Genomic DNA, 19,397 nt, shown 5'->3' on the forward strand with positions numbered 1-19,397 from the left:
AAAAAAAGTTTTGTTTGATAATTAGCCCCATGTAAAACTATCCAAAAATAAAAAGAATGTGACATCTCAGAGTAGTGTTATGCAGGGTGATCGGTTCAGCCGGCAAGTTGACCCGGATGTAGATCCCTAAAAGTTAGCGTAATGGCTGTTCCAGGCAGCTGCTTTCTGTGTTCACTTTGTTTCAGAGACAAGTATTTGAAATGATTCATGTAAAAACCATGTTTATTTGCAACACTGTAGGAGGCTTGCGCTGGTTGCCCGTATAAACATTGTTTTGCTTCAGCCCTCTTTTCCTCAAGTCACCGCAACGGAGTCGGTGAGTGCAAAATTATCAGGACCCAAAGAGCCGCAATAGCCACACATATGGGAAATATGCCAGATAGAAATAAAGAGAAATTATCATTTAAAATACATAGCATGTCTGAAAAACTTGGCTTTTTGTGCTCAGGATGCTGCGTGCTCAGTACTCTGAGCTGATCCAACCTCGCAGCATGGATGGACCTGGCCAGGACACACCAAAGATGACTGCGGGTCAAATGCTGTTGGTGGCCTTTGATGGCATGTTCACCCAGCTAGAGACTGCCTTTGGGCAACTCACAGAGAAGGTAGCACCAAAGTTTTCCATCAGATCGAATAAATGTAATAATAGGCTATAAATATCATATTGTGTGTTCTTCCCTATGTCAGGTCTGTTACTTAATATATTTTGGATTTCTGATATTCTTTGTATTAAAATTTAAGATTTTCCATCCTCTTGAATCCAGTTTAGATTTTTATGTAAACCTATTTTAAAACCAAAAGCTAACGGTCCCATGGGACCCTCTGAACACCACACAAATGTATCCAACTGCCATTTAACAGCTATTGTCAACTTAAAGCCAATGTCTTTGTCACACTCGAAACCCTTTATCATCTATTTATACTGCAGATCTTTTCAAAGACTTATGACTTAAAAATTATTCAGTGAAATGTGATTTTCACAGACCACAGATTGTGGGCCTGCATCTAATCCTGGTATAGTGTATTGTTGGAGTGAGCATATGTGGCAAAAAATGCTACAGGTGCAGGGTGGGTAAAGTCTTAAACAGGCTCATGCAGACCTCTAGCACAAGAGGAGACAGTAGTTTTGTCCAGTGGTAAACATGAGTGAGTGATTGTACTTTGATCCTTTTTTTTTTTTTTTTTTGAGCCACCACCATCAGCATCAATTCCTGGTTGACTAAAGTTTGTTTATGATTACCAATATGTAAAAGTCAACATTCTCTAACCCTGATTTTCTCTGCTCCTTATTATCCTCAGCTGAGTTCTTTGGAGATGCCTTCCGCCTGGAGGAAGGTGGATGTTCTAAGGGAGGCTCGGGCCACACAGCTCCACTTCTTTGACAGCCTGAATCAGCGACAGATGATGGAAGAGGTATTCTTCCTGAAGAGACTGCAAACCATCTTGGATTTCTTCAGGCAGTGTTTCGCATTTGCTCAGACTCTGTCTGGTAAGTGCTCCCAGGATGAACCCCTCAAGTTTTTTCAGGCCAGTTACAACCACCCACACACAGTGCATGGCTGATCGCCAGTTACATTTGAAATAAGACTTCTTAGTGTAACTTTACACAAGAGAAGTGGAAGACATGCCGAAAACAATGTTAATATTATTAACCCTTCTTATGCAATAAAATGTTTATCACTATATTTCTGCTCTTGTAGACCAAATCAAACTGTACAGGACCATATAGGTGTGTTTCACAGGTAGAGAAAATGAAGCTGGTCAGCTTTTCAGCCTGCTGTATGACAAATATGTGAAAAATCTCATGTGTCCAGGTACCTGTCCCTCAGCTGAGGACCTGTTTCCTACAAATGGACCAGTTGGTTTGGGGAAGCCGCTGTATCGGCAGCCCAATGCAACAGGGTCAGGTGTGGCAGTGGTAAGTGAGGAACAGATGACCCGCCCCATCAAGACCTTCACAGCGGAGTTTGTTCGAAAGATGCTCATGGGTATGCCCAGCCAAGCCATTGGTCTGGCCCTCTGTAGCACCCTCTCTGCCCTCGGCCTAGACGTTGTTACCCAAGTTGAGGCGAAAGAATTTGTTGCAGAGAGCAAGGTACAACCTGCATGTGTTGGTGTGTGTGTTTTGTTTGTTGTTGCTGTTGTTGTCGTTGTTTTGTTTTGTTTTTTGTTTTCCTTTTTTGGTGGGGGGTAATGGGCTCTCAAAAAGGGCACAAAAAGATTACAACATGTCAGTGACCATTAGCTTATCTTGACCTACACTACTGGCTGTCCTGGCTTTGAAGGTGTCTCTGGATGAGCTCTGTAAGAAGGCAGTAGAGCAGAGCATTGCATCAGGCCGGGTCTCCCAGCTGCTGCTGAACAGAGCCACGGTATTGGCCTCCTCCTATGACACGGCCTGGAAGAAAGTGGACCTGCTGAGGAGGTTAGACGCCAACCTGGAGGCCGCCAAGGCCAGCCTGCAGAGGAGCCAGCTGCACATCGCCACGTTCCAGGTACACACATAACTGTGTGTGGATGCTTCTGATAAGCTGCATTTACATAGTAGGGAAAATTAGCTCAGTTTGGGGAAATATGGTGTTAATCAGAATTATCATGCGGAACCACTTTAATTATTCGTCCATCGAAATAATCTCAGTCAGCATAATTAAGCTTATAAAATCGTTTCGCTTTATGATCAGTCGAGAGTGCACAATTTATAATGCACGATTCAATTTTGGAAAAGAATTAACCTGAACTTAGCTAGCACAAGAAACAAAGAATTTGATACATAAAGTGACTGAAAGTAAGTTACAGAAAACCAAGGCAACGACTTTATACATAAATCATTTATTATACACGCACTAACAGGGAACAACACAACTATATACACACACATACATACACACATACATATATAGACACACACACACACAGTTAGGTCTTTAAGTATTTGGACAGTGACACAATTGTCTTAATTTTGCCTCTGTATACCACCACGATGGATTTGAAATGAAGCCATCGGATGTGACTGAAGTGTAGACGTTCAGCTTTAATTCAAGGGGTTTAACAAAAATATCACATTAACCGCTTAGGAATTAAAGCCATTTATATACGTAGTCCGTCAATTTTCAGAGGCTCAAAGGTAATTGGTAAATTGACTGACAGTCAGTTTCATGGCCCGGTGTGGTCTGTTCCCTCATTATTTCATGATAAATTTAGATAAAAGGTCTGGAGTTGACTCCAAGTGTTGAATTTGCATTTGGTAGCTGTTCATGGAAATTCTCAATATGCATGCCAAAGAGGTGTCGATGCAAATGAAGGAGGCCATGATTAGGCTGAAGAAAAAAAAACCAAACCAATCAGACAGATAGCTGAAACTTTAACAGTGGCCAAATCAACAATTTGGTACAATCTTAAAAATAAGGAATGCCTAGAAGACAACTAAAGTGGATGGTCACAGAATTCTTTCCTTGATGAAGAAAAACCCTTCACAACATCTATCCAGGTCAAGAACATTCTCAAGGGGGCAGGCAGATTGTAGGCATTGTCAAAGACTACAATCAAGACACACCTTCATGAATGTAAATACCAGGGGGTTTACAACAAGGTGCAAACCACTGGTAAAACTCAAGAACAGAAAGGCCAGTGTTGGACTTGGCCAGAAAACATCTAAAAAGCCTACTCAGGGCTGGAACAAGATTCTTTGGACAGATGAAACCAAGATCATTGTACCAGAATGATCGAAAGAGAAGAGCATGGAGAAGGAAAGGAGCGGCTCATGATCAAAAGCATACCGCATCATCTGTCAAACATGGTGGAGGCAATGTTATGGCATGGGCATGTATGGCTGCTAATGGAACTGTGTCACTGGTGATTATTCATGATGTGACTGCTGATAGAAAGAGGCGGATGAATTCTGAACTGCATAGGGCTATACTATCTGCTAAGATTCCACCACATCATGCACAACTGATAGGATGGTGCTTCACAGTGCAGATAGATAATAAAACTGAGGGCAGAAAGACCAACAAACAAGCGGCAACTGAAGGAAACTGCAGTAGAGGCCTGGCAAAACATCTCAAGGGAAGAAACTCAGCATTTGGTGATGTCCATGGGTTTCCAGACTTTAGGCAGTCACTGACTGTAAAGGATTTTCATCGAAGTATCAAAAATGATCCTTACATTTATAATTATGTTGGTTTGTCCATCTGCATGATGGAGAGGAAGAGGAGGAGAGAGGAGCTCTGTGCATCATGGGAAATCCCCTGGCAGTATAGGCCTATAGCAGCATAACTAGGGGGATGTCCAAGCCAAGCCTGAGCCAGCCCTAACTATAAGCTTTATCAAAAAGGAAGGTTTTGAGCCTATTCTTAAATGTAGAGTACGGTGTCAGCCTCCCAGACCCAAACTGGAAGATAGTTCTACAGTAAAGGAGCCTGATAACTGAACTCTCTGCCTCCCATTGGACTCTGGGAACCACAAGTAAACCTGCGTTCTGGGAACACAATGTTCTACTGGGTTAATAGGTCACTATGAGCTCTATGATGGTGCCTGACCATTAAGGGGTTTGTAGGTGAGGGGGAGGATTTTAAATTCTATTCTGGATTTTTACAGGGAGCCAATGCAGAGGAGCTAACACAAGAACATAACACAGCTAACACAGAAATATGATCTTCTTTCCTAGTTCCTGCCAGTACCCGCGCTGTAGCATTCTGGATTAGCTGAAGAGTATTTAAAGATTTGTTGGGAAAGTTTATAATAAGGAATTACAATAATCCACCCGAGAAGTAACAAAAGTATGTGATAGTTTTGCTACATCTTTGTGAGACAGGATGTGCCTGATTTTAACAATGTTACGTCGGTGAAAAAAGGAAGTTTGTTTTATGTGGGAGTTAAAGGAAACACCCTGATAAAGAGAATGCCAAGATTCCTAATGGTGGTGCTGGAGGCCAGGGAAATGCCATCTAGATTAAGTATATCATTAGATAATGTGTTTCTGGGGTGTTATGCGCCAAGTACAATAACTTCAGTTTTGAGTTTAACGGCAGAAAGTTGCAGGTCATCCAGGTCTTTATGTCCTTAAGGCTTAAGGCTCCTTATGTCCCTGAAGTTTAGCTACCTGATTGGTTTCATCAGGCTTCATTGACAAGTACAATTGGGTATCATCTGCGTAACAATGGAAGTTTATGGAGTGGTTCCTAATAATAGTGCGTAAAGGTAGCATATATAAGGTGAATAGAACTGGTCCAAGCACAGAACCTTGTGGAACTCTGACTAACTTTTGAGTATATGGAGGATTTATCGTTAACGTGCACAAATAAATAGGACTTAAACCAGAGTGGTTCCTTTAATGCCAATTAAATGTTCTAGTCTCTGTAATTTGATGTGATGGCCAGTAGTTTCAAATGCAGCACTGAGATCTAACAAGACAAGTACGAAGACAAGTCTTTTGTCCAATACAATTAAAAGATCATTTGTAACTTTTATCAGTGCAGTCTCTGTGCCATGATGCACTCTAAATCCTGACTGAGAATCCTTTACAATTTGCTGCTAATACTTAAATCCTACTTAAGTACAAGTATTAAGTAAAAGTATATTTCATGTAGGACTTTTACTTGTAATGAATTCTTTTTTTTATAACTGTATTGGTTCTTTTACTTAAATAAAGGATTTTAATAGTTATTCTAAACTGTCAAGTGAACTATGAAATTCATGCTACAGCTTTGTTCCGAACCGTTATTTCAGTGGATTGAATCAGAAATTATTTTTTCTTGCTTATCAAAACATGTCATCTTTAGCATTATTTTGCTGGTTCCCCTTTAAAATTTATAACATGCTGTAAAAGCAGAATGGGCCCAGATTCTCAAACATTAGCTTCTATTCAACTGACAAGCTATGAAAGTAGTTAGTTAGTAGGTTAGTTAGCTAACTAATGTAGCAAACAAGTATAATAAGCATGAGAGGCATGAAGGTTGTAACAGGAGAGGTAAAGTTGGGGGCGTTGTTTATTTATTTTGCAGCACTGCATCTCCCAAACTAGTAACCGCAGCATGAAGTCAAGCCTCAACAGACTCAACCTACCACCGCACTGTCGTCTACTGAGCTGCAGAATGAATGAGGCCTACCTTTCAATCTGCTACATTACTGACTGTACTGAGAAAGTATAGCTGGCTAGCTACCTTGCTAACATGGCGGGCAGATTTGATAAGCATGAGTGACATGACGGTTAGTTAGTTAGTTATATTGAAAATGAAAAATTATTGGATCGTTGTTTCATTGTTTATTAACTTTCCAGCAATGTATTTCACAAACTAGGTAACAACGTACCATGACGACACCGGTTGACATCCACAAAAAATTCCAGCCTTTTATGTATTTAATTACCATGTGGAGGCTAAGGAGTTTGATTTATTTGAGAACTTTGCATGTTTGGGGCTCAGATTGACACTAAATACAACATGATACAGTTGGGAGCTACACTTGCAAGTTGGGTTAGTGTTGAAGGTCAGGCATGTTATAAAGGTTATGGATTAGGGAAATGATTGTTTCAGATATAACCATGTATTTTGTGTCTCCACTTCCAGTGGCAGCATGAGGATTTTCTGAGCCCCAATAATCAGCCTCTAAGTGTCAGCATTCCTCCTCGCTCAGTCATCCTCAGCAACATGAAGAAGAAGCTATACAAGCTGGGTCAGGACGAGGGAGCCATCATTGCCATTCAGGTCAGTGTTACACAACATACACCATCCTGTGTTTAATCCACATTACTAATTATCAAATGTTCTCACCCAATACTGGAGTTTTTTGGACGGTTTGGGGAAATGCCATTTTTGATTGTGTGCTTTTTTTTTTTTTTAATGGCATTTTGTTATTGCTGTTGTATTAAACGAAATAGTTTGTTACATTGGTGAACAGTATAAGTAGGAGCTTCAGCTTAAATTCTACATAGACCATTTATAGCTCCACTGGACACTTTTGGTGTCAGTGGCCCCCAACAGAGAGCTAACTGAGCCAATACTGAGGACTTAAAGGTTCCCTGTGAAGTTTTTGACCTCAAGTAGTGCCATCGAGCTATTTTTCTATCAGTGGATCCATGTTCTCTTTGTCTCATGCATGCACGTAAGGACACACACCTGCGGGTGCTGCAGTGCACATTCCTGCCAATGGTTTCACACCTTCCACCAATCAACAGTTCAGGCAGTAACACATCAAGATATGCAGCAATATGCCAATAAAGGCAGGGAAGAGGAATACTGCAGGAGGGTAAATATGTATGTATGTGACAATGCTGGGTTTAAAATAACATAAAAATAAACTTTTCAAATGATTCATGGGGAAGCATTCATTTTGTTTGTTAGACCACATGGATATACACAGTGAGTTTTGGTGAGTATTACTGAATCTAAACATAACTTTTGTTTTCTTTACAAGAAAACCCCACAGGGCACCTTCCTTTACTCAGTAATCCAGTCAGTTTTTATGACAATTTAAGGGGAATGTTTGAACCTGAATTACATCAGTTACTTATTATGGTGGTTTTATTATTACCAGTAATTAATAATTTACCCCAACAGCTGTGGCGTAGCTGTTAGGTTTGATGCAAAATTTGAGGGACAAACTATAACATGACACATTACATCTGAACCTGGTTTCTTTTTTTTTCTTTTTTTTTTTTCTTCTTCTTTGGCAGGTTGGATTTTTACCTAAGACCTCTGGACCCAGAAGTCTATATCCTGAATGCTAGAAAGGGGAAGCCAAATGGCGATTGTCTTCAGACTTGAACTGTGTTGTGCAGGGTGCTTTGCGGGGAACAGGGTCATAGCCAGGATTTTAGACACACTGAGCTCATGAATTTCCCCAACATACCACTCTAAGAAAATTTTTAAACAGGCATCAAAAATAAAGTGAATTAAATGTTTTTTTAAATACTAGGACATTTTATCTATTCATTTAAGTGTTCAATTATATTTTTGTTAATTTTATTTACATTTACATGTATTCATTTGGCAGACTTTTTTGTACAAAGCAAGAAGACATGAGAAACTTTAATGCACAAGATTTCCTCAGCAAGTCATATGGGAATAATTTTAATTTCAACTTTTACTTATGGCAAAATCCACTCAATGTTGGAAGACTGCTCAGGTGCTTCCATCGCAGAAAGGTGGTGACACTGGTGACCTAAACAACTATCAATCTGTATCCAAGCTGTCCTGTCTGTCCAAAATCCTAGAATCACTAGTCAGCTCACAAGTACGTGTCTTCCTATAGGAGGATAATGTTCATCAGTCACAGCAGTCGGGCTTTAGATCTGCTCATAGCACAATAACTGTTGCAACTTCTGTTGTGGATGACATTGTTAACTCACTTGATAACAAGCAACACTGTACTGCACTCGTTGTAGATCTGTCCAAGGCTTTGGATACTGTTGATCACAATATTTTGTTAAATAAGATGCTTTCTGTGGGATTTGATGTTTCTGCTTAAAACTGATTCAAATCAGTTCATACTGTTTCAGTGTTTTTGTAATTTTTTGTAATTTTTATGCTGATGCCATCTTGTATGCTATCAGATCAAAGAGAAACCAACATCTCACAGAGATAGAAGTACAAGTGTGTGTACGTGTGTGTGTGATGGTTGTTTGAGAGAATTAATTGTCTTGTGATCTTGTAAGTGATTTGTTTGAGGTCTCCCTTGCAAAATAGATCTTGATGTCAGTGAGATTTCCTTAATAAATAAAATCTTAACTAAGTAACTTGCTAACCTAAACATAATTGTGATTTTACTGGAAAAACTCCAAATAAAATACTCAGACAGACAACCATATCCTGTGTTTGACTGCTGGTGTCCTCAGGATAAGCTGGTGTCTCTGGAGGCTAGCATCGAGCAACGTCTGAAGTGGGCTGGTGGAGCCAATCCGGCACTGGCCCCAGTCCTGCAGGACTTTGAGATGACCATCAGGGAGAGACGCGGCGTCGTGGCCAGAGAGAACCAGCGCACCAGCCAGGTAACACAGCTGCCAAGTTCATAATCAAGGGCCCATTTGTAAAATTTAAGTGACTGGACTCCACAGCACTTGATAAGATGACTAGTGTTAAAAGAAATACCAAATTTTCTTGCTTCTTTTCCTAGGTCACCTTCTTGTGTTCTACCATCCTTAACTTCGAAGGCCTTCGGACCCGATCCCCTGAGGCCCTCAACATGGATGCAGCGCTTTTTGAGCTGCTGAAGCGCTGCCAGCAAACCTGTTGCTATGCTGCCCAGTATAGCAGCACAGTGTCTCCACTGGAGCTCCAACTACTGCACAGACTGGTGGGTTTGACCTCAGTCCTCTACACAGCCTATATTCCTGTAAAAAATATAAGGTCTTACTTTTCGCAACAGCGTTTCAAGGTTTGTAACACATTTATAGATTATTAACGGTTAGTTTTAATTAGATGATTCCATTAGGTGAATAGAAGGGGTTCATCTCATTCATTCATTTCAGCACTTCATGTTCTGCTTCCTAAAATGTTATAAAAGCAAAATAAAAAACTCTTTAATATCATCTTTTGGCATTAGCAAATATTAGCAAATGGAAAGAATTAGCATATTACCCCAGGATTCCAGATCAGGTCTATTTTTAAAGAGGCCCTTTGGAGTTTTCTTGTGAACAAATAAAATTACTCACCAAAACTCATTGTTTTTATCCTTTAGGTCTAACAAATATGTTGAATGAATTTCCTTTATCAGAAATCAATTGCGAAGCAGATTTTTAAGTATTTTAAATCCTTGCATTGTTTATATCCATGTTTACTAGTTTGCAGTCTTCTTTCCTGTCTTTTCTGGCACATTGCTGCATTCACTCATTAAAACCTGCCCCATAGCCCTACTACAGGTCAAAAATTCCACAGGGTACCTTTAAGTTCTCTGTCAATCACTACAGAGTCCACTGCTGGACCTGCCCATAGGCAGTCCTGATTGGCTGAGCTGTGCCCAGAGGCAGCTGGAGGATGAGCTGAGCATTGAGCGGAGGACTCTGGAGGAGCGGGAGCAGCAGTTGGAGTCCTGTGGAGAGACACTGCAGTTCCTGGTCGATTCCATTAAAACCATTCTGTCCAACCACAACCGCCAACTCGCGGATGTCAAGCACCTGCTCAGAGCCATGGCTAAGGTACACTCAAGGCCCAGCTACTTCACATATGCACTGTTTTTCATAAATTTGCAAAAAAATTCTAAGATTCTTTTTTGTCTGTCATTATGAGTGTGTGTGTACTGCGAAATTACATTTAATCCATTTTTAAAATTAATTTTTATCTCTGTAAAGTGTACATACTTTGAATCAGTCAGTCTCAGCTGTGTGTTACAGTACATGCCTTCTTTTTTATGCAGTTAAATTTTATCCTGAACCATGCATCTATTTCAGCTGTAACCAAGCAGTCATCCTCTGTTATAATTCTGTCATACAGGATGAGGAGGCAGCATTGGCTGATGGTGAAGAGGTGGCATATGAGGGCAGCGTGCGTCACTTTCTGTTGGAGTACAAAGCGTGGCAGGACAACATCCAGCTGGTCTTATTCACTGTAATCCAGGCCAGCGGGCAGCCTCGCAACCAGGAGCAGCTTGAACTGCTGGAGGAGATTCCTGCTACCTTGAAGGAACTGCACTCCCAGAGCCAGAGGTACTCACACACACATACACATGTACTCTCATACACACTTTGTATTTTTCCATATAAATCCTGTATTAATCCTCTGTGTGTGCATTACTGTAGTGTGTATAATGGCCTGGTGGGCTTTGCCTCCCCACTGGTGACAGACAGAGACAGTGAATGCGCCAGTCCTGTTTCTGCAGCACAGACGAGCTTTGCAGCAGGTACGAACTTACATGAATATACACAATTTCCCCCACCCCCTCACCAATGTGGTCTTTCTCTGCAGCTTCCTTTTCCGCTTAGACAGCAGCAGTCTACAGTTACAAAGGATTTCAGTGGTGAGCAGTTTTCACAGCAAGAAAAAGTATCAACTTATCCATAGAAACATCTAAAACCACTGCAGAAATATTTTACACTGCATGAGTGGTTTGACAGTTCTCTCATTTTAATACTCTTGTTAAATCCCCTTTGAAAACCAGAGGAGACAGGGACTAAATACTAGGTACTTTCTAAAGGTTAAGAAACTATCAGGGTGACATTTGCAGTGCTGGATGTCTTTAATTGGTCAAACACAGACCTTGTGGCTACTACAACTCGTGCACAGCTTCATTTGTACAGTAAGCAGCACTCGGTGCCCCCTAGAATTAATATTTGGACAAGGGATGATTAAAACAGAGTTATGCCGTCAGCTTCCTGACTAGTTTAAAAAGAGCGAGATGAAAACAGAGGGAGCGGGACTGGCAATCAAGAGAACGAAGCGACTGAATGAGAGACGCAAAGCTTTGCTGGTGGTTTCATGGTGGCTACATTCTAAAGAAGAATGAAATAGCTATCAAACACTCAGCAGATTATCCACTTTAGAGACAGGTGCTCTGGACTTTTGCGTCTCCTTTTCCACCTCTGCATGTCTCCTTTAGGGATGCCACTGAGTGAAAATGAACCAAATAACTTCTGTCTGGGGAAAAAAAAAGAAGGTGGGGCCAGTGTGCAAGTTATGTAATTAGTGTGTACCTGAACACCATGTAACACCGGTAACACTGACTACTACTTTAGACTATTCTTCAGTTGTGGTGGGAAGACAAACAAGAATGCAAAATAAAGCCTTTCAGCACCTAGGTCAGTTACTGTGGCTCCATAGTTTCTGGAACAATCAAAAAGGGGCTTTACTGCCTGAATCCAAGCTTACCACAGCAGCTGTTCTTTGCCATGGAGGAAACTGCAAGTATACAAGTAAACAGGACATACATAAATTATAGATAGATCAGATGCATTTCATCATTCTAATACTAGTAAAAGTGTATCTGTTGACTGTTTTTTCTTAAACCATGTCATATGTGCTTTGACTTCAGCTGTTAGGTGCAGTGGAGTTAAGACCCAGCCAGACTCAATGTCCCAGAATACACGCAGGGGTCTGCCTCGAAACCTTGGAACCCCCACTGATACCCCACCCAGCACTCTGCTGATGAACAGCAAAGGCCTCAACCCCAGCCCCAAGAGGGCTGTACGAGACCCTAAAACAGGACGAGGTACTATTCTCCAAACTCTTCAGAATGACTGCTCACTTGTCTGAGGTTGGGAATCCTATTATTCACCTCTCCTGCTAAATACATGCAGTGCAATACAAATAAAGTAACAAACCCTACAAAGCAACACCTTGTACATACAGTTCTGGAAAGAATTAAGAGACAAATGCAAATTTTTATGAAATAAGCATCTCTACATGTATGACAGCCATTCCATTCCAGTGCCTGTTGAATTCCAACACAAGCACACCTCATTCTACTTAATGAGGAACAGATTAGGTGACCACCTGAACCAAATCTTATTTAACGAGGAAAAGTATAAAAACCACTGCTGTGGTCATCCCTATCCTCTTGCAATACCACCAGCTGGATGGCAAAAAGAGTGCTAGTAGTACCTCAAAAGTAATCTGATTCAAAAAATAACTATTGACCATGCCAAAAGAAAAGTTTTGAGTGAGGAAAAGAAGGGTTTAATTCTGGCTTTACTGGCGGAGGGATATAGTGAGCGTCGGGTTGCTTCCATCCTTAAAATTTCTAAGACGGCAGTTCATAAGGACCCGGTCAAGCAACAGACATTAGGGACAACAAATCTACAGACCGGCAGAGGGCGAAAATGACTCTCCACTAACCGGGATGACCGTCAACTCATTGGAATGTCACTCAGCAACAGTAAGATGACATCAAGTGACCTACAAAAAGAATGGCAAATGGCAGCTGGGGTTAAGTGCACAGTGAGAACGGTTTGAGACAGGCTCCTAGGGGCAGGGCTAAAGTCGTGTAAAGCTAGAAAAAAGCCCTTCATCAATGAGAAGCAAAGAAGAGCCAGGCTGAGGATTGGACCATAGACGACTGGAGTAAGTTCATCTTCTCAGATGAGCCCAATTTTCAGCTTTGCCAAACACCTGGTCGTCTAATGGTTAAATGGAGACCTGGTGAGGCCTACAAGCCACAGTGTCTCGCACCCACTGTGTAATTTGGTGGAGGATCGGTGATGATCTGGGGGTGCTTCAGCAAGGCTGGAATCGGGCAGATGCGTCTTTGCGAAGGACGCATGAATTAAGCCAAGTGTTATTTTGTCCATTTGACATTTTCTGCAAATAAATGCTCTAAAGGACACTATTTTTATTTGTAATTTGGGAGAAATGTTGTCCATAGTTTATAGAATAAAACACAAATGTTCATTTTGCTCAAACACATACGTATAAATAGTACAATCAGAGGAACTGATAATTTTGCAGTGGTCTCTTAATTTTTTCCAGAGCTGTATGTGTCACCCTCAGGATGTACCGGAGTCATTATTTATCTCAAACTGCCTGTTATGCAGCCTCTCAGTTGAGTTTCTTACTGAAACAGGCTATATTAGCTCAGGCCTTCTTAAGAGGCCTCCTTAGAAACCCACTTTCTTCTGAGTGGTCAAACATCCGGAAGCCTGCCAAGGGGCAGCGCAGCCAGCACTTGTTAGCACCGCCTCATCCTTTTATGGGTGTGGATGTTCTGAAAGCATACTGTAATACTAAGTAACTAAAACTAAGTAACAGAACATAATTGATAGGAAATGGCAATTTCTCATATCCATCCGTACATGTTTGAGCCCAAATCTGATCCAGAATGAGTGTGGACAACACAACATCCACAGCAACAAGGATTACAGAAGGATGTCTGATATTATGCCAATTAAATTTCTATATATGTCAGGTAATAGTTTTACATGTGGGAAATGCGCTAAAATGCCGACTGAAGTGGAAAAACGTCTATTGTCAGGTAATACAAAAGCTAACGTTGCTAGTAAAATGGTACTTTGCTGTTGCCAAACAACTGTATAGTAAACCTGCACCATCGGTTATTTGTATGCTGGAGTCAAATAAATGCCTATAACACTACCCAAGTAGTGCTTGGAGCTGTACTTGGAGCAGATGACTGAATAAAGAAATCCATGACGAACTGACGTCAGCTTGTCGCAGATGTAGAAAGAACCACGGGAAACCTAGCGTTCAGAGCAGTCTGAAACCCGAGGTTTTGTCTCACAGGGATTACTTTTACATACATGTACCTTATTTGAAACTTTGGCTACGTTGAATATACACATTGTACCAATGTCTGACATTGTAACATCATATATTTATGACAGAAAATAAGGAAAAGCGTTATTTTTTGCACCTGATTTAAATTTGGTTTAGTCTTAATCCTTTGACAAAAATCTACATTAGTTTTAGTCAAATTTTATTTGAATGATTTTTGTTAAAGGCTAGTTTTAGTCAACAAAATCTAAATATCTTTTAGTCTATTTTAAGTAACTGACATGTTCATCTCATTTTTGGCTGGACCGCAACAACGGTGCCAGCCCTATAAATGCGATTGTCTGTGACTGAGTGAGTGGGTGATAGAGTTACACCATTGGTCAGCCAAATGCCGCTTGAACTGAGTGCTGAAATTACAACATTGGCCGACCGGCCGACTGTTGGAGTTTCCCCATTGGCCATTGCTCTTTCAAAATTAATTGGCACAAATGGCACACCTCTCTGTGTCTCATTCAGTTGACCACACAGCAGCTGCATAGACATGAATGAGCTTCTAACTTTGTCACTGAGTGATCATTTTACAAGTTAATATAGCCGAAATCACTAGCAGTGGAAATTAGCATCTTAGAAATGGCTTGGAAGTTACTACTGGTTAATATGTAGTCTTAATGGGCCACACTTTCATCACTATTTCATACTTGCTCCATTGTCTGACAACAGAAACAAGAAAACATATAAATGAGGAGAGCTTTATTGGGAATTTGGCTGTATTAAAATACCGTATATTTGAGCATTGAGAGTAGGAGAGAAGCAGACAGATAAAGGGCGGTCCAGCCATATACTAGGTTTTGACCTAGTCTTGTTGTCATAAATTTCAAATTTTTATGCCTTCTAAGCATTTTGAGGCTATAGGTGTCGCCATCTTTGTGTACAGTTACCATGGCTGCAGGCGTCTATCGTGAACTAAACTGTCTTTTTGAACAGAACCACTCTCTTCAATCTAATCTAGTACAGCGATTCCTGGTTACTTAGCATTGCTGCACTACTGGATTTCAGACTTGCAAGTGAGGAAAGAGAAGCATGAATGAGAGTGTCACATTTATTGTGGTGAAATCTCACTACACTGCTCTGAACTTGCTGCTTGCTGTGTTACAGCTGTCCAAGAGAGGAACTCGTACGCAGTCAGTGTGTGGAAGAGGGTGAAAGCCAAGCTGGAGGGCAGAGACATCGATCCTAACAGGAGGATGAGCGCCACAGAGCAGGTAACACTCAAGACACACTGGTTTATCATGACATATTTAATCCTGATCAATTTTCGTGTTTGAAAGCAGCCATCCCATTAGTCTAAACTGGAATTAATGGAGCAACACTGTTGGTGCCCACTGTCTCACACACACATTTGTATTTTTATACTGAAAATGGGCATTTACCAATTTAATCCTTACTGTATATTACATGTACTGTTAGGTCCATAAGCACTTTGACAGTGGCACAATATTTGTAATTTTGCCTCTGTACACCACCACAATGGATCTGAAAAAAAGCCTAAATAGTATTATTGCACAGTAGCCTTTTAGCACCTCATCAAGAGAATCCCACCCTCGCATTTCACTGCACATGTTGAAAATATAATCATATGCCAAATTAAACCTTAAATCTGGGGTCTTTTAATGCCAGACCCTCTAGCAGCAGGCCACCTCAACCTGCACTGGTTTCTGCCAGTAGGGAACAAATACAGCAACATACATTAGCATAGATTAACAATCAGTTCTCCAGGGGAAATTAATCATTAATATCCCTATCCACAGCACTCTTCTTCTGTGATGACCTTAGTTTTCAACTCACCAGAAGCCCTTGGCACCATCAGAGAATGCTGCTATGTGCAAAGTTACCCAGTGTAGCTTTAACGGGTTTTCTTTAACTCGTGACTAAAGATAAACTCTCTCTTTTAAGAGTGTATGATCTCAGTTGATATTAAAGAATAATACCGTCCCTCTTTTTTTTTTTTTTTTCAACCTGACGTTCATTTTCATAGTTTGTTTCATTCTTTTCTCACTTCACTGCTGAGATTAGGAGTCATGGAACATTGCAAGACAGACCATAACAACAGTCCAAAAGAGACGCAGTGCAATTTTAAAGAAACTGAGTTATCTGACGTGCCTTTGTAAAAATGAAAATGGTGAATATAGCCATATCAAGTTTTATGGTCTCAATCTCAGTCTGAGTCCTTAAATACTGGGTATCTGCCAATACCCAGTCCAATCTGATAGGCATACTTATATTTACGTATCACCCCATTTACACTTGGGCGGATTGGATAGTTACTTAATCTCAAAAACGTGTGAATGCATCCAAGGAGCAGGTGATTTGAGATTAATTTTATCCATATGTTTACAAGGTGTGAATGCATATGTGTCTCCAAAACACATGTAATCCTTCCTCCTCCCATAGAGCAACTACATCAGTAAGCAGAGCGTGCAGATATCCACTCACTGTCTGATTTTCTAATCCATCCATGGTCTGTGTCCCCTGACTTTGTGATAAGAGCAGCAGAAGTGTCACTAAATACTACTGAAGTGAGCATTTGTTCTGTGTCATTAAAGAAAAACCATTCCAGCCATTTCTGCACATACAATCAGATACAAGGCTCACCGAGCTGCTGTAGAGTTTATCTAATCGGCAATCAGTCAACCACTGAATGATCTATATGGGTGACGGAGTGGTGTGAAGATGATAAAACTTTGGTCTCACTGGTCATTCATAAATACTTGATTCATTTATGTGTTTGTGTTTATGGACAGTTGTTAGTTAACGCAAGTTAAACTGTTATTATTGTAACTAAACTGCTCATGTGTAGAGGTTCTCCTTCCTCTGGTGTGTATGGTATTTATAACACAGCTTCAAATGCATTACCACCACCTTCTGGACTTGAGAGGGCCCACCCTCAATTTACATGTAGCCGAGAACAAAGATGGATTGAAATCAGATTTGTGATCTGAACAACAGAGATGCATGTATTTGGCTAAGTGTAAATGAAAGTGTCTTAAATCCCACCTGGATTTTATCTTGATACAAGATGGTTGACACGAAAAGAGTAAATGGGGCCTAAATGTTGATTTTATTTTTCATCTGCTACCTGATTAAACTAGGTCCTGTTTCAAAAATATTAATTTGATTAGCATAAATCATTGATGTGATATGAATGTTCAACTGGGAAAATACAACATCTGAAAGTGATATAATGTGATCAGCTAATAAGAATACAAACAACTCTGTTGGAGTTGTTGGAACTAGACAAACACTCAGTCAACTAAGTGTGCAGTGATGTTGCAGAGAGGGAGGGCCTTCCTCCTAAAAGATCCTTGGTCAAGCACAGACAGAGAGCATACAAACCAGGCAACAGTCAAGTTTTATTTTGGCCTGTGATTAAGTCATAGAATTAAAATTACACACAGGTTGTAAAACATGTTTCCTGAGTTGGTGTCCTGCTGTTTGTTTGCAGGTGGATTTTGTCATCAAGGAGGCCACCAACATGGACAACCTGGCCCAGCTTTATGAGGGCTGGACTGCCTGGGTGTGAACGCTATGCTGCTTCATGTCTTTGGTCCAGCGTAGACTTGGAGATCGACCTGAGTCCAGCGGGTCTGAGGTGTCAGAACAGCAGCACCGGGCCACACTGGGGGGAGGAAATGGGAAGCGGATGCTTAGTCTGCCCTCCCAAACTCCTGAGCACCCAAACTGGGGCAGCGACCTCGTAGCACCGCTGCAACCACACTCCCCCAACCCTCGGCGATCGGGCTAACGCAACGCTTAGTGGGCCTGCGGCCCGCCTTCCTTTCTGGGGTTTCACTGAGCAAAGCGGCGCCGAACTGGGGAGGGGGGAAGGAGGGAAAAGGCCTCCTCACCCTCGACTTGGAGATACCTTCCCCCCTCACCTGCATAGCTCACTATAAAGTTGTACCCATAAACATCACCGCATCCTGTTGAGCCAATCAAACTCCACCTGATGGCAGGATGAAGCAGGAAGTGAGCAGTTTCTCTCTGAAGCACACAGCTGACATGCTGTGGGTGGGACTTCACCAGGGCTGAAGCTTAGATGAATGGGATGTTTATATGGCCGCTCTCGTTTTTCTCTAATCTTTTCCTCAGCAGCATTGTGATTCTGATTGGCCAGTGGGTGACAAGGTTGGGCAAGAATGATGGGAACATAGGTTTAACAGCATTCTTAAGAATCCATTGACACCCACAAGAAACTGGAAATGAGAAGAAATTAAAGTGGAAAACAGTAATCAAACAGTACTTTGATTGATAAACAATGAAGACTTTGGCACATCGCTGAAGTGTTGTCAAATGTCACCTAATAAGATTGTTAAGTGGAGTTGTTTTCTCAAGAGGGCTCTTTCTACTCTTGTGGATAAAACTGTAATGTCCTGTCGTGAAATAGATTTGGACGGCTCATTTGTGAGCTTAGAAGGGACAAGTAAAAGGTGAAGTCAGATAGACGAGGGACAACCTGTGTCTGACTCTTTCTCTTCAGTGTGCATCTTTAGTCTGTTGTGCTTTGTAACTATCAGTACTTTCAGTCCTTCTTTAGAACCGTAGGAGTAGACTTCTGCCTTTTTTGACTTGCCCGTCAGAAGCTGTTGCTGACCTCATACGTAATCTCTCGCCCTAATGCTTGCATTTTATTAATCTCGACTTTCTAGTTTTACATTTTTAGTGAGACAAATTATGTTTGTGGTGATGGTGCAAAATGTTAATTCTTAAAGCTTTTATTGGATTTTGTTGGATGCCAAATAAACATGGAGCTGAGAAGTATTGAGTTTTTAATTTAACAAAGAGACTCTAGATCGACTTCATGATGTAAATTGTGTGTATACCAGAAAACCTTCGTACAAGCATAAATCTGCAGTAACTGCATGTATAAAACCTTCTTGATGATATTTCGGTGAAGTTGAATAGGTTAATAAGTTTCCCATTTCTTCCCAGTTTACCAGTGTCATTACGGATGATTAAAAACTTGTTAGGAGTAGGGCCTTAAATCTTTTCAGCTTTCAAAAGGGCCATTAAAGATAAAGATTGGGAAACACTGCTCTAGTTAAAAATACAGCAACGACTTCTTGTGACTGCTTGTCACAGTTTATGGATGGTTCGTTTTCCTTCTCAGATTGTTTGTTGTAGGATATTTAGTGGCCCCAAAGACATGAAAGTATCCAATATTTCACCAGAAAGAGGTATACAAAT

The 19,397-nt window shown here is 40.9% G+C and overlaps 1 protein-coding gene across 1 annotated transcript in view; it reads left to right on the forward strand.

Moving 5' to 3' along the window:
- Positions 1 to 18,968, forward strand: part of smg1 (SMG1 nonsense mediated mRNA decay associated PI3K related kinase) — a 73,788-nt gene extending 54,820 nt beyond the window's left edge. Inside the window, exons 52-64 of the mRNA XM_040116438.1 lie at positions 449 to 605; positions 1,300 to 1,489; positions 1,815 to 2,095; positions 2,286 to 2,495; positions 6,567 to 6,704; positions 8,834 to 8,986; positions 9,112 to 9,291; positions 9,905 to 10,132; positions 10,428 to 10,639; positions 10,733 to 10,833; positions 11,962 to 12,138; positions 15,309 to 15,415; positions 17,656 to 18,968. Of these exons, the coding sequence (XP_039972372.1) occupies positions 449 to 605; positions 1,300 to 1,489; positions 1,815 to 2,095; positions 2,286 to 2,495; positions 6,567 to 6,704; positions 8,834 to 8,986; positions 9,112 to 9,291; positions 9,905 to 10,132; positions 10,428 to 10,639; positions 10,733 to 10,833; positions 11,962 to 12,138; positions 15,309 to 15,415; positions 17,656 to 17,733 (2,212 nt within the window). The 3' untranslated portion in view covers positions 17,734 to 18,968. The remainder of the gene's footprint in view (positions 1 to 448; positions 606 to 1,299; positions 1,490 to 1,814; positions 2,096 to 2,285; positions 2,496 to 6,566; positions 6,705 to 8,833; positions 8,987 to 9,111; positions 9,292 to 9,904; positions 10,133 to 10,427; positions 10,640 to 10,732; positions 10,834 to 11,961; positions 12,139 to 15,308; positions 15,416 to 17,655) is intronic.
- Positions 18,969 to 19,397: the final 429 nt, after the last annotated feature.

Source organism: Xiphias gladius, chromosome 3, assembly GCF_016859285.1.
Source record: "Xiphias gladius isolate SHS-SW01 ecotype Sanya breed wild chromosome 3, ASM1685928v1, whole genome shotgun sequence".
NCBI lineage: Eukaryota > Metazoa > Chordata > Actinopteri > Istiophoriformes > Xiphiidae > Xiphias > Xiphias gladius.